General features: G+C 41.9%; 1 protein-coding gene across 2 annotated transcripts in view; it reads right to left on the reverse strand.

The window, feature by feature from the left end:
- LOC122813344 (putative ferric-chelate reductase 1) overlaps window positions 1–15,301 on the reverse strand; it is a 754,507-nt gene that overhangs the window by 75,289 nt on the left and 663,917 nt on the right. For both annotated transcript variants that reach the window (XM_044085608.1, XM_044085607.1), the window contains exon 15: window positions 12,186–12,211. In XM_044085608.1, coding sequence (XP_043941543.1) covers window positions 12,186–12,211 — 26 coding nt within the window. The remainder of the gene's footprint in view (window positions 1–12,185; window positions 12,212–15,301) is intronic.

Below are 15,301 nucleotides of genomic sequence, written 5' to 3' on the forward strand. Positions count from 1 at the left end.
CACATGTTAAATAAATAAATAACTAAATAAATAAATAAGGTAAAGTGTATAAATAATTATACAATTGTTGATAATATACAGGAATTATATAGTAACAGAGATAAACATACATATGCTATTTCTGTAGAGCCATAGACACAGGTGAGCAGGTTTATAAAATGTGCATTGCATTGTTGCATACAGTTATATATAAATTAATATATTTTTAAATAGAGCTTTTATGGATGGCTGAGACTGAGAAGTTATGTACCTACCACCTATATCCTGGGTGGCTCAATGGAACAGACTCTGAAAGAACTGTAGAAAAAAAACTGGTGTCCTGGGCCTGAGCAATTTCCAATTGTGAGATGGGAACAAAGGTACGTGTGGTGGGTGGCTGCTGGCCAAAATAATTCTAGTCTGGGTCTAGCTTGAAGGCTGTGGGAAGTGGCTAAGCTTCTGGTTGAATGTGCTTTGGGTTTTAGTTAGAAAAGCAAGCTGTTTTCCCCTGAGCTGATCAGAGATGATGATGGAGAAGAGATCTAGATAAAGGAAGGTCAGTTTTTAGAAACACCTTTCTGTTCGGCAGCATAAGAAGAGGAGAGCTGATGCTGTCCGAAATTGTTTTGTTCTGTCAAATAATATCTAAGTTGGTGAACATCAAGATAGTGTTGTAAAGTTGTTGTTGTTATAGTTGTTTGGAATAATTTAATGTTGGAAGACTAAATATGGGGCGAAAACCGATATGCATGAAGTTCAGACACCTCTCCCAGTCAGTGTAATAGCAACCAGGAATAAAGTTTTCCATGAAAGAAATTTCAGAACAACATGAAACAGCTGGAAAGAAGGAGGAATCAAGGACAAGGATGTCAGCACTAAATTTAGGTCATTGAGAGGAGGAGGACTCCTGACTGAGGACTCAGGAGAAAGATTCCTTTTAAGAAGGCTCTAAAGCCCTATGGGACATGATGTTGAATCACAGACCCGACATGAAAGTTGAGAGAAAGACTAAGATGTTTTGAACTTTGGAAGAAGAAGAAGAGCTAAAAAAATTTTCTTGAAGAAGAAATCCAAAACTGCTGAAACCAAGGCAGTAAAGGGATCAATATTCTTAGCTTTGCCCAATAAGAAAAGCTACGTTTCCATTGCTCCTATTAAATCTAGAAGATTTTAGGTGAAGCTACTATGATATCCCTAGGAACCCTAGAGAATAGGAGGGGCATAGGGTCTCGATAGTTGATTGAAATTCCCAACTGAGTGCAAAGATTTATTGTGTAATCCCTGGCTTGAAGAAGATGCCTGGTGGTGGCTGGAAAAAGGAGCCAGAGTTGTCTATACGGAAAAACAGCTGGAATCCTTGGCGTCTCAGGTGAGCCGTGACACTGCCTACACATTTGGTGAACACTCTGGGGCCGGTGAGACCAAAGGGCAGCTCTGAGGGAATTGAAGTGACTGGACCCCCAGCCCGAAGCGAGAAACCTTCTGGGAGGCCTGTGAATTTTATGTGATAGTACACACTCTGAAGACTATTGAGCATTACATGTCCTTCCCTAGGAAGGGCAGAATTGATGATTGATTGAAGTGTGACCATTCGAATCTTTCAGACTCTGAGTCTGCTGGAGATCCAATATTGGTCTCCAGGTCTCCGGTTTTTTGGACCAAAGGACCAAAAGAGGGATTCCGTACTCTGAATGGTCTGTTGTAACTGGCTGACTGGCTGAATTTGCTTAGCAGATACTTCTAACTCTGCAATTTCCCTTAGACGGGTGGTACATCTGGAAGAATAGGGAAGAAGAGGGACTTTCCTGAAAGGACGAACGAAAATTATTGGATATGATAGAGCTCTACCCATCCCACTTGAGTGAGGCAGTGAAGGGTACAGGCAGTGATCTTCCCCGGATGCCCAGGATGGACTGCCTCAAAGGATGGACAGGATGGGCGCCAGAGGCTCCGATGCTGAGGGGGCTCTCTACTCCTGGGTGCCTTCTACCCCCCTCCTCTGCCTCTCTAGGTCTGTTATTTCTCCTATCTGCCTCTAGGGGAATCTGGGGTAAATTAAACTCGGCAGTATCCTGTGGGGATTTTGGGTGCCCAAGAAACGGAACCACACCCCCTTCTGGGAGTAGGTCTCTAGAAAGGGGTGGAAAAGAGGACCTGACAGAAGAAAGAGGCCCGATCCTGCTCCACCACACCAATGTTGTCTGTTCTTGAGGCCAGGGCCAAACAAAAATCATCACCAAAGAGTTTAGCTGTGAAGGAGGATCTGGATCTGTATTACAGAGCCCAGAGCCATCCAGGCTTGCTCTGAGCCACACCACCACCTGTGCTCACCCCTACTAAACTCCATCTGCTGCATATGATATGATATCAGTAGAGGAGTTAATAATAAATTAAGGAGGTTCCTTTTTTGGCCTAAATTTTTTTCTTGAGCCTCCTAGCACCTTGGGATCCTGTCTTATCACCTAGCTTCTTAGTCTGGTCCTTGAGTCTGTGGTGTGAAGACATCATCAGTTCAGCAGAGCACCAGTGCAGATAAAGAAGAAATCAATGATCCTACATTCCTTACTAGGGTCCTCCTTCATTCCTTGAGCGATCTGCAAGTTCCTTGAAGGATCTGCAAGTTCCTTCCAGTGGCAGCCGCCAGCCACCACCACCCATGGCATCACTGTAGCAGGGGGCCTTGTTTGTAGGCTTTGCCTTAATAAAGGTAATCTATTTCGAAGGGAAGGCTCACTAGGGCTCTGGAACCTGGGCAGCCAAGAGCTATAACACGCAGAAGGCGGAGACAAGAGTCAGGCGGAGGGCCAGCAGGAGTCCCTCCAGGAGAGAGGAGCCTCTGATCTATGCAGGGAGTGGTGGGGAGTCTCCCCTGGATCAGAGTCTCTAAGGGAGTCAGTGAGTCTGTCAGCAGACATCAATGGGAACATCTGAGACATCCGACTCAGGGATCTCTCCGACTCCGAACTGAAAAGTATCTGAAGTGAGGGACTCAGGACTCAGGGATCTCTTTTGTCAGGAGAAAGTTCTCTTGGGGGAATCCTCCCTGAAGAGAGGATTATTCCAGGGAGGAGGGTTCCGGGGGTGGGAAGCGAGGTGGGCAGAGGGAGCTAGAAGAGGAAGAGGGATGGAGGAGGAGGGAGAGAGAGCTAGTAGCTGCACGAGCTGGGAACCCTTACTCCATAGAGGGCTGGCTCTGACAGGCACAGAACCCTCTCTTCAGGGAAAGAGAGAACCCCTCGAGGGGAGGGAGAGGCCGAAGGGTCGAGCGAAAAACAGCTCTCGCAGGCCGCACTGAAGAGAAGGCCAAGGGCAGATGTGCCACTCACCAAGGGGAGGGACAAGCTCAAAGGGAAGAACTGGGACTCGGAGGACAAGGAAGCCGACCACGAAGGAGAGATAAGCTCAAGGTCCCAGAGGAGAAGAAGAGAAGGTCACGGAAGAGGAGATAGCAAGTAGAAGCCCAGGGCAGAGCTCCTGCCCTGTCCCAAGGCCAGAAGCTATAGCTGGCTCAGCTCCAAACTCTGAGGTAGAGTGTGGGCAGGAGGAACTGATTTCTACAGTTTAAATTAGTTTAGCAAAGTATTAGTATGACAAGAGTTTTACATACAGAGGGGTTATAGCCGAGGATACAGAGAAAGTCTCAGTAAGTGGCACTTAATGGCTTGATTAGGTTACATAATTTGAAATATTACTATATTTAGGAGGTGCATTCTCAGCTTAGAGAGAAATTTTGGGCAAGAGAATTTATAAGGATAGAAGGGATAACTTTTTAAAACAAAGTATTTTTTGAAATTCATTTCCCTGTATATTGTACTGTTAGGCTGAAAATCATTGAATATAATGCCTCCTTTGGTGTGTATCTGTTCAGACACATGCAACAACTGGAACTCCTAAAAATATACCTTACTAAAAGGATACAAGCCCTAAACAATATGTCCTACATAGCTTGAGTCAAAGTTCTGACACTATATTAGGTATCCTACAGACTGCTAACAGGTAACCTGTGTCTGGCATGCAAGGCATCCTTCGACCCATTATGGATGGATTTACTGCACATCAGCAAGTCAAATGGCATCAAAAATTCTCAGTCGAGGGAACTAAACCTCTTCTGCAACAAAAACAGAACAGTTTGGAAGGTCGGGTATATCTCACACAGGATACTGCTGCTCTGTAACAGACTCCCCATCAACATAAAACAAAATTCTTCCCTATCCTTATTCAAATGCAACTTGGATCTATAGATGGGAAACAGAACATTTACCCCAGAATTGTTCCCTGTACTACTAATGGGCAGACGCAGCTCCTAAATGCTTTATCCCATGCATGGGTCCCCTCAAATTATCTCTGATATAATCCCAGTTATTCTTATTGGGAGCAATATATAATTGTCGACCATGGGATGGATTAGGCCAGCTTCTGATGAAACGGGATAGGTTAATCTGAATAAAAAAAGGAAACTGGCCAGGCTTGAAATGGCTCACAAAGGCAGCTAGCCTAGTAGTTACGTAAGAACCTATGACCCTATAAAAGATGATGTTTGTGGAAATGCATTCTAAAATTTTCTTTGATTCAGTTTTTTGGCAGTGGTTATACATTGCTGCTGTTTTCCTCACTTTTGAATACAGATCTGGTACAAAAAAGAAGTTATGTCTTACCATAATGTTCCAGCTGTGATGTTGATCTTCATCAATCCTTGACAGTGGGTTTGGTTCCAAACCTCGGAACCGACTTGGCCATATCTTTCAGCTTGCACTCTCCAAACCCTTGAGCTAGGCACTACCTATAATGCTCCTCATAGAGATTACATCAGATTGATTTTGCCAGATAATAGTGTTCAGTAGAAATAGTATGGTTAACTATAGATAGTATAGAGACAAGACCATATACGAGTCCTTAATGAGAAACTAGCTCAGGGCTAAAGTGATCTACTAAGAGTCTTAAGATGGTGGAAAGTGGGTGGAGGTGTCAAGGATTGGTGAATATCAACAACACAGATGGAATGTTATGGTAAGACATAACTTCTTTATCTGATGCTGTTAATATTCTCCTAATCCTTGACAGTGGGACAGAATCCCCAGCTACTTTAGCCTTGGGAGGTCTCACGGAAGAATATTCCTAAGCACCATAGAGCCAAAGGATGCTCAACCCCTCCAGGCCTAATTTAATTTGTAATGAGTAATAAAGGTATGATGAGAAGACCATGTGGCTGCTGCACTAATGTTGTCCAGAAAAGCTCTGGCATGAAAAACTGCTGATGTTGCCACAGCTCTTGTTGAATGGGCTTGAACTGGTCTGGGAAGTTGAAGTTCTTGAGAATGATAAATGAATGTGAAGCAGTCTCTAAGCCACTTAGCTAAAGTAACCTTAGCAACTGAATTGCCCATATGGTGGCATGAGAATGCTACAAATAACTGATCTGATTTTCTAAATTCTTTTGTTCTGTGGAGATAAAAATGCAGTTGTTTGTACTTGTTAGTAAATGAAGGGCATATTCTCCTTTGTTAGGAAAATTAGGGAAAAATACTGGTAATTGTAGCGACTGACTGATATTGCATTTGGAGAGTACCTTGGGTAGAAATGATAGACTTGTTCTCAGTGTAACTCTGTCGTTATGAAAAATTAGGTAGGGCGATTTGCACGAGAGGGCTTGCAATTCAGAAACCCTTCTTGCGGAAGTAATTGCCACCAAAAAAATTCTCTTCCAGGATAAATACTTCCAATGAAAAGATGCTGATGGTTCAAAGGGGGTCTTGGTTAGAGCTTGAAGGACAGCAGTTAGCTCCCATGGGGGACTTGTTTTTTTAAATGCAGGTTTTAGTAGGAAGAGTCCCTTTAAGAAAGCCTTACAAAGTTTGTGTGACATTATTGGAGAGTCATTCCAACCTGAGTGAAAATTTGAAATCGCTGCCAGATGCACTTTTACCATAGATGCAGAGGCACCAGATTGAAAAAGTGTGTTTAGAAAGTCGAGGACATCATGAATGGGAGCTGCATAAGGTTCCAGTCCTTTATTCAAGGCCCATCTGGTAAATTTTTCCCATTAGCACTGATGCAGTTTTCTAGTAGCAGATTTGTGTTGGGCAATAATTATACATTGGAAAGGGGAAGAAAGGGCAGGATGCCTGACAATCATGGGAATTGGAGGAGCCACGCAGTGAGCTTGAGGTGTTGGGAGACTGGGGTGAACCACACCCTCTGGGTGAGTTAGTAGATCTGGAACTGGGTCCAAGATCCATGGTTTCTGTATCAGATGAGGCCAGAGGAAGGGAAACCAAACTTGTTGAGGCCAGATTGGGGCAATGAGGATTATTGAGTTCTCTGTCCTTTTGGCTTTCTTTAGGAATTATGAGATTAGATGAGTGGGGGGAAAGGCATATAACAGACCGGGAGGTCAAGCGTGTAGAAGAGCATCTCTGGATAACTCCCCCGGAGGGGGGATTAGGGCAAAGTAACTTCCACCCTTGTTCAGAGGAGAAGCAAATAGGTCACATCAAGGTTGGCCCCAATGGCGAAAAATTCTGTCCGCCACTATAGGATTCAGAGACCACTCGTGAGGCATAAGAATTGTCCTGCTCAGTTTGTCCGCTATCACGTTGGAACTTCCCAGAATATATGTTGCTATCAAAAAGTAGTTGGAAAAATATCACCCATTGCCAAACTCTGAGTGCTTCTCGACATAGTGGGTAAGATTTGGTTCCCCCTTGTTTGTTGATATATACCAGTCTACCGACATGTTGTCTGTCTGATTTGCAACTGTCCCTAGAGGGAGGGTTATCTTGGAATGCTTGCAACGCTAACAGCACAGCCCTCAATTCCAGAATGTTGATGTGCAAATTGGCCTGCAGTCGGGATCATGTGCCTTGGACTGTCTTTCCCAGATAATCCCCCCCACCTTACCTGGGAAGCATCAGCGGTCACTATGGCTTGGGGCTGAGGTAGGGTGAATAGCCAGCTCAAGAGAATCTGATCAGATTGAAGCCACCATTTGAGGTGAGACATTGGTTGATGTATTAGGGCCCACTGAGTTGCTAGTAACCATTGTAGTATTAGCATATGAAACCTCGCTAGCGGAACCAGAGTGATTGAAATGGCCATAGACCCTAAGGTTTGAAGGACAAGTCTAGCTGGTACTCTGTTGTTTTGCAGAATTTATCTGACTTGGGTCCTGATACTTTGTAGTCTTTGTGGAGGAAGAGATGCAATTCCTGAGACAGTATTTAAATGAGCACCAATGAAATTTAGTTGTTGAGAAGGCTGCAGACTGGATTTTTCATAATTTATTGTAATGCCTAGAGATGTGCAAACATTTATGGTGTAATCTCTTGCCTGTTCTAAGAGACACCTGGTGGCAGCAGTCAGGAGCCAGTCATTGAGGTATGGGAGACTTGTAACTCTTGCAGTCTGAGATGAGCTGCAACCACTGCCATGAATTTGGTGAACACCCTGGGGGCTGTGGCGAGACCAAAGGACAGTGTTCTGAACCGGAAATGGCTGGCTCATAGCCAGAAGCATAGATACCTCCTGGAGCATTTTTCCATTTTTATGTGGTAATAAGTATCTTGGAGATCTATAGAGCACATCCAGTTGCCTCTTTCCAAAAAAGGAAGTATGGATAGTACTGAGACCATCCGGAATTTGGTTTGTTGAACTGCCTTGTTGAATTGGCCAGTCCCCTGTTTCTTTGGGCACTAAAAAGAATCTTGAGTAAACCCCGGATCCTGTTTGGTCTGGTGGGACCTTTTGGATGACTCTTTTTGTGAGCAGTTTTTGGATTTCTAGGACTGCTGCTTCCCTTTGATTGGGTGGAACATTTGGGAGTTTTTTCTGGGATTTGGAACTTGCAGATAGTGGAATCTGGTAGCCTTTGGATATTATTCCCTGCACCCATTTGTCTGGTTATTAATTGCCAGGCTGCTAGGTGCAGGGACAATCATACCGACTGCCTCCAAAGGAAGGCAATCAGGCACCCTTTCAGGGATGCTGATAGGAAGTTCCAGAGAAAGATTCTCTGGACCCCTGATTCTGTGGTCCATTTCTGCCCCTACGGCAGTGTCTTCCATTGCTTCCTCCTCTACCCCGGGGGGGGGGGGTCTTTGCCTCGTGGGTCTTGGAAAGGCCCTTTGGATTTTCTAAACCATAGTCTCCCACTCCTTTGGTTCCTTGAATAAGGCCTCTGAGGAGTGGAGAAACGTATGCCCATGGCAGATAGAGTCTTACTATCCTGTCAACGTCTGGCTAGCGTATCTTTAACCTTTGGGCCAAAAAGGGTGGATCCATTCAAAAGGAGCATTGACGAACAATGCTTTAAATGGCTCCACAAAGTCACACAAGCACATGCAGGAGTGCCTTCTAATGGCTACACCTGAATCTGCTGCCCTGGTCATCCCTTTGGCTGCATACGCAATGAGCCTTATGGACGAGTTGGAGATAGCATTGCTGCAAGCTGAGAGGAAACGTTGTCCCGGACCTCTTCAACCACTGCTCCTGAAAGAGTACTTGAAAGTTCTTTAATCAAATCTCTCTGTAATCTGGTAAAGTGTGCCATATAATTCAAAGACCTTAGAGCTAAGGTCGATGAAGCAAAAACACGCTTTCCAAATCTATCCAACGTCCTCGACTCCTTGTTAGGAGGATGGATAGTGGGATTCTCCTCAGTGAGTTCCCTCTTGGTGGCAGCCACTATCACCATGGCATCGACAGGAATTCCCTTAGACTGATGTGGTTTCTCTTTAGGTGCTGATAATACCCAGTCAGGTCTTGGGTATCTTCCATGCCCGCTGAGCAATCAATTTAATAAGACTGTCAGCAGGTGGAGAAATCCAAGAAGTGGAGGGCTGGATAGGAAAAGCCTCCAGGTATATTGAATCCTCCAAGGAAGACTGGGTGGCTGACCAATCACCTCTCTGCTTCAGGATTTCCAGGTGTCCCTGAAGGAAACATCATCAGGGGTGGCCTGGGGGAGCCTTCCCCTTCATCGAAGTCAGTATATTCAGTGTAAGACTCTTCAGGGGAGTCAAGGTGCTTCCTCTTGCACTTCCTCTTTGCAGGGACTTCCTCAGGGGGATGCTGCAGGGAAATGTCCGAAGAGGAGACCACTAAAATGTGAGAGTCACCTGGGACTTTTGTGCCCGCTGTCCTGGGGGTATGACTAATGGAAGAGACATGTCCCAACTGGGAAGGCAAAGACTGAGAATCCCCAAAGGATAATGCCTTCTCCATCATCCGGAAGGCAACCCCCCCCCATAAAGGGATGGGAGCCCGGAACTGAAATTGACTCCTTCAGAACTGGGCTCATACCCTGCACTAAGGAGACTACCTCTGAAACAGGAGCCTGGGTCGACACTACAAGGACCGAGGCACTGAGAGGCATAGATGGTTCCGAAGGAATCAAAAAAGTACCATGCATCTTGGACCTGACCAGTGAGTCTCGACCCCGGGAGGTCTCTGGTGCCTAAAGCTCAGAGATACTCAAGATGGTTCTCAGAACCGAAGACGAAAGAGCCACCAGAACCAAGTTAGTCAGAGCTAGGAGTGTTGGGACCAAAGGCTCCAAGGGCTCATCTAGAGTTGGAGGAGGAGAGTATTAGGGGGTCATGGGATGGACAGTTTTGACACCGATTTGGCTCAGAACTGAAGGTAATCCTCTCGCCACAAGTAGCTGATCCACTAGTCTCATTGTATCGGCCTCCGAAAGACTCTTAGTAGACCACACCGATGCAGTGGATGGAGATCTGGGTGGTCTCACTTCCACAAATGGGATATCTCTAAAAGGGTCCACAGAAGGAGAGTAAGCAGTTCTTGGGAGTGCTGGCAACCCCAATATCTTAGGTACGGATTGGTCAGTGGGTACCGATGTAGAGGCTGTCAGCTCTGAAGTCAATTTAGTTGGTGTAGACCAGTCCTCTGGTGTCGATGAACTCTTCAGTACCAAGGTAGTTTTTAAAATTTTTCTAGATGGTTCCAAAGACTTCGGAACCAAAGATGATCTTTTCTTGGATCCATATGAATAAGAAGACTCAGAAGCACTAGTCTTCTCCTGGGAATCAGAAATGGCCTTATCAAAGGAAGATTTCAGGAGCCCTTTCAAGATTCATTTATTTTTTCTTTCTGTCAAAGTGCAGGTAGAAAACCCGTGACAGATCACACAATTTTCTTGAAAGTGAATGCGACCAAAACAGTACACACACAGGGTATGTCTGTCTGAAATTGGCATTTTACCCACACATTTTTTACACCTCTTGAAACCTGAGGTGCCCTTGGAAGGTTTTGAAGGAGAAAGTTTTTTCTTTTTGGTTCGCTATTATCGATGGAAAGGGAAGAGAGCAAAAAGATATACATACATATATATATATATATATATATATATATATATATATATATATATATATATATATATATATATATATATATATATATATATATATATATATATATATATATATATTTTGGATACGAAAGACGAAACAATACCAGCAATGGTATTAAGAGGTATCTTTTAAAGGTATTAAGGGAAAAGAAGGTTTACCAATGATGATAAAGGAGGGCAGACTACCAACAGTAATGAAAGAAAGAAGGAAGCTAATTAGAAGAAAGAGGAGTGGGTAGAGTATAAAGAATACAGGAAATTAAGAGAAAAGGGCAAGGAGAATTTGAAAAAATTGAAAACACAACAACTAGTGAAGCTCGAGAGAAGGAATGAACATGTCTGGTCTGCGAAGCGGCAAACAAGATCTGAAGTAATCTCTGTGAGGAGAATTATGGATAGTGCCTAGCTCGAGAGTTTGGAGAGTGCGAGTTGAAAGATACGGCCGAGTTGGTTCCGAGGTTCGGAACCGAACCCACTGTCAAGGATTAGGTGAAGAGTAACATCAGATGATATTTACTTATTGTCTAAAGTATAGTTCCATTATTTTGGTATAATTTAATATTTTCTTAATGTTTCTAGTAATTTAATATTTTGACATAAATAATCCATGGAGGTTTACCATGCCTACTGGTTAGAGGGCATAAGGGTCTACGGTCCTATCCATCAAAGAGTTTGAAATAGAGCTGAAGGAGTGACAGTTGATCACTGAATATTCAGAACAACATGGTCAAATCTTGAATATTCATAACAACGTGGTCAAATCTTCTAGTATACCTTTGATTATACTTTCCCTTCTTTAGCTTGCTTCCAGGGATCTGATACTTTGTCTTGAAGCTGAGAAGTTTCCTTCTTTAATGCAGCAATGATGGAATTATTTTCCTCCTCTTGATCTAACAGTATGCTCATTTCCATCATCACTTCTTCTGTTCTTCCTCAAAGCTTAAAGTTTGTGATTTTATGTCTGCTAAGTCTTGTAGCTTTTGAAGATTACAGTTTATAGGTACCACATCTTCCTTGAGTTCTTTAACACAACACAGAATTTTGTACATGATGCAGAAGTGAATAAAGGTTCTGCTCTGCATTATTTTTAGGCTTATTATGAATCTGAAGCAATGCATTTGCTCTGGAAGCCCTTGATATTAAACAAGTTCCATTTTCTTAAATTTAAGTTTTTAGGAATTTTTAGTGTTGATCTTTTGAAGTTTTTATACTGCCAAGACTTGGTTTTAAAGATGACAGTATTGATCTCTGCATTTTTGGAGGCTGAAGGTGTAGTATTTTGACACATAAGTTGCCTATGAATTTCTGACAACATTATGGGCAGATTCAATAACACCTACACTAAGTGTACACAATATGTATTTAAGAACATCCATACCACATTTTTTGTGCTATCTAGTTACTCAAAGATTATACTGAGTGTACAAATAGTCTACACCTCATGGCAACCTTTATGAATCCCCCTCAGTATTTAAAGCTGAAAAAAAAAAAACAGTAGGAAAATAAAATTGGGAGAAAGTAGGTGTGAGCTATGCTTGTGTTGTCTGTAGGCATTAATGAATCCCAGGGTATGTCTAAACGGCTGGAGAAATTTTGACCTATTTTGCAAGAATGCCTCAGCATGAAAAACTGTTGTTTATCTTGAGGAGTTCATACTGACAGGAATTGACATATTTTTCTATTTAAAAACTCTGAGTCCAGCACTGGAGTAAAGTGAATGCTTTCTTATTTGCAAGATACATCTTGACAGTATCCAACTATGTGCAAAATAGGTTTGAAGGAAACAGTAATTTTATTTCTAAACTGGAGAATCTGATACAGAAAATAAAGCATCCCTTACCGTCTTCTCTGGTTCTTGATAAATCTCTGTGAAAAAAATATGAAAAAATTAGCCATATTAATATACTCTTCATTTTAACTATAATAGTTACTTTAATTTAAAAGAGCTTAGAATGAAATTGGATTTCTGCAAACTGCATCACACAATCTGTACTTAATCTGTTATAATAGGTTTAAAATAAAGTGAGTGAATATGTGGAATACTGGATGGGAAAATGTTCTTTAAGGTGGTACCACATGCTGAGAAATACATACAGGGCAAGGTGTATTATAACAGAATAAGGGATCTCTACTACCAACATTTGTGAACATTTTGCTGTGTGTTCCCAGTCAACTGCAAAGGGAACAGAGCTATGAGAAAATGGCAAAAGTCATTAATGTGATATTTAGACAGCAAAACCAAATTAGCTAATGATAAAATTAAATAAATACCATAAAAGCATTTTTGTAGCGTGGCTTCCCTCCTCCATCCCCTTATGTGGAACTTTGCTTCAATCTTCTCATTTAAAAACACCAGCTCCTCAGTTACACAACTATGGGAAGGAAGCAAACACTGCAGGAATCGAAAATGTACCCAATTCCCAGCTGTAGCATTCCAGTGTAGAAAGCTACACAGCCAAACTGTACCTGTATTTCAGATAGTATCCAACACAAACTTCCCACAGCTCTACAGCCAGTCCCTAATATCCCACAATGATAAAAAGGCTACCTAACTACAGTGATCGAATGTACAGTGATACTGTCCTTAGAGCATGTCAGTGCTTGCAGTCCAGTTTTACTGGACTGAACAACAAAGGGCATTAGACAACATGCTTCCAAGAAAACAAGTTACTGCAACAACGTTATAGAATAGCATATTTGGATAAATATACAAAATATGCATTCAATTGTGAGCAATAACAACTGCTCTAGACAGAAAGAAGTTGGAGTTACCATAAGAAATAAGCCATATATTTCGTCTAGTGTTCAGATAGGAAGACAATACAAAATATTAACCATGATGCTTAGCACAATATGAAGACACTCAATAATATTCACATTTAAGTAAAACAGCACAATATAAAGACACTCTATATTCACATTTAAGTAAAACATTACTGAAATTAAAGGAGGAAAGGATGGCTTCAAACATTTCCCAGATGAAATTATATCCAAACAAGTTAACTCTGGATCTATTTACATTACAGTTTATTTATAAGTGTATCTGGTATATTCAGAGTACCTGCTACATATATAATTGGTAAATGTAGTTATAATGGTCTGTGTCAGCTTACCAGCTCATATCATCTAAGCATATTTCAGATTTGCTCAAGCATAACAGCTTGAATTGTCAGTTACTCATTTCACACTAGCTTGATTCACATACAAGTGAGATCTTAATGCTTGTATGCGAGTGCCCAATATTATAGCCATCTGTAAAAAGAATGAGACAAGTTTTATACTGCCCATCAATGTTCACTGTTTCTCTGAGGTGCAGCAACCTTGGAGTGAAAATAGTAAAGTAGGGGAGTGTGAACAGAGCAATTGGGCTTACCTTCCAACAAAAATACTTATTTTCTTTCTTTTTTCATTCTTTCTTTCTTCCCTTTTTTCAGTCTGCAGGACTGGCTCAATGGCTCCTCTTCTCACACCAAATTAACCCTGCTATTCCTCAATGGGGCAAGAGCCTTCTGGCCCAATCATTCTCCAATGGAGGCAAGAGTTGGGTATTAGGGAGCAGACCACTTTCAGGTCATGTAGACTGTCCCATCCCCTCCTCAGTGACAGTGCAACCTTCACTATATCTGCCAAGGGAGGTGGATGCGAAACCTTCCAACCATGTGCCGCACCTCTTATAGCATGGGCACACTGGCTATTTAAGCTGTAGCCCTACACTTGCATTCTTGCAGGTGACAAGAATGCAGTGAGCCAGTTTGGCATAGGCCACTCACTCCCACCTTCCCCTCCTCAGTCTCTTTGGATACAAGTTGTCTGAAGTGCAGTCAGGGTTCTAAGATGCTGCACAAAGGAGTCGGGCAAAAATTTTTATTTTTTGTGCCATGGTTGGTGTGATTATGATAAACCCAAATACTCCCTAATGCCTGCAATTTAAATGTAACTGAATGATGTTTTGTGAATGACTTTTAATGAAACAAACTCAGCTGAATTGTACAGGCAGAATGTTAATGTCTGTATAATTTTACTGCTTTGTGTTTTACCGGAGATGTTTGTTCTTTTTTTTAAATTTATCCAGATTATTAAAACTGTATGACTTCCCTTTGGTCTCAGTTAAATACAGAAAAATGATATAAAAGAAAAGAAAATTAAAATATATACACTGTTCATATAATTTTATTTTAATATTCATCTGCTGTCTTTGCCTTTTAAATATGCTCCATCAAACAGTAAATACCATTCACGTGCAATATTTAAAACACAAGCAGGGCTAGTCTTAGAGATTTAAGGGCTTGAGTAGAATTAGCTCAATCAAACCTTCACAAGGATTAAAAGATGAATGTGGCCTTCAGCAGGATAGTGCCATTAAGTTTCCCAGAAAGATGAAGAATATGAACAATGGTTGCCCTCAGATGGATTATCAGACATATAGCTACCACAGAAAAATTACTAAACTCATGGGGCCCATCTCTTGACTGACCCTTAACCTTAATACCTGGCTTCTGCCACTGTACTCACAATTTGAATTTACCTTTTAGAACATCCTTGGGCCTAGATGTCATGCCCTTGCTTATAAGTTAAACAACACAGAATGATTTCCCTACTACCTTAAACACATGTTGGTCTATTGATTCTACTCTTAGGGGAGTGTTTTTGATGAGCTAATTTCCTGGGGTGCCTAACTTCCCAAAGGGTACTATTATGCATTTCGTGGCATTGAATTTGAAACTGTTGCATTGACACACACACACACATCTATTTATCTATCTATCTATATGTATAATTCAGATCTGTGCACATATGAGTTATAATTACCTAACGATTCATGGCAAATACAGAATGTTTACTTTGTTTCTACTTACTCAATATTACTCAATCAACTATCTTACTTTATCTTTCAGCCTGTTTTTCTTAAGTCATTCAACTGCCTGCCAGAAGCAGTTTAAAGGGCAAGTGCAGTGA

The sequence above is a fragment of the Protopterus annectens genome, chromosome 10.part0 (assembly GCF_019279795.1).
Source record: "Protopterus annectens isolate FY-2018-M chromosome 10.part0, PAN1.0, whole genome shotgun sequence".
Lineage (NCBI taxonomy): Eukaryota > Metazoa > Chordata > Ceratodontiformes > Protopteridae > Protopterus > Protopterus annectens.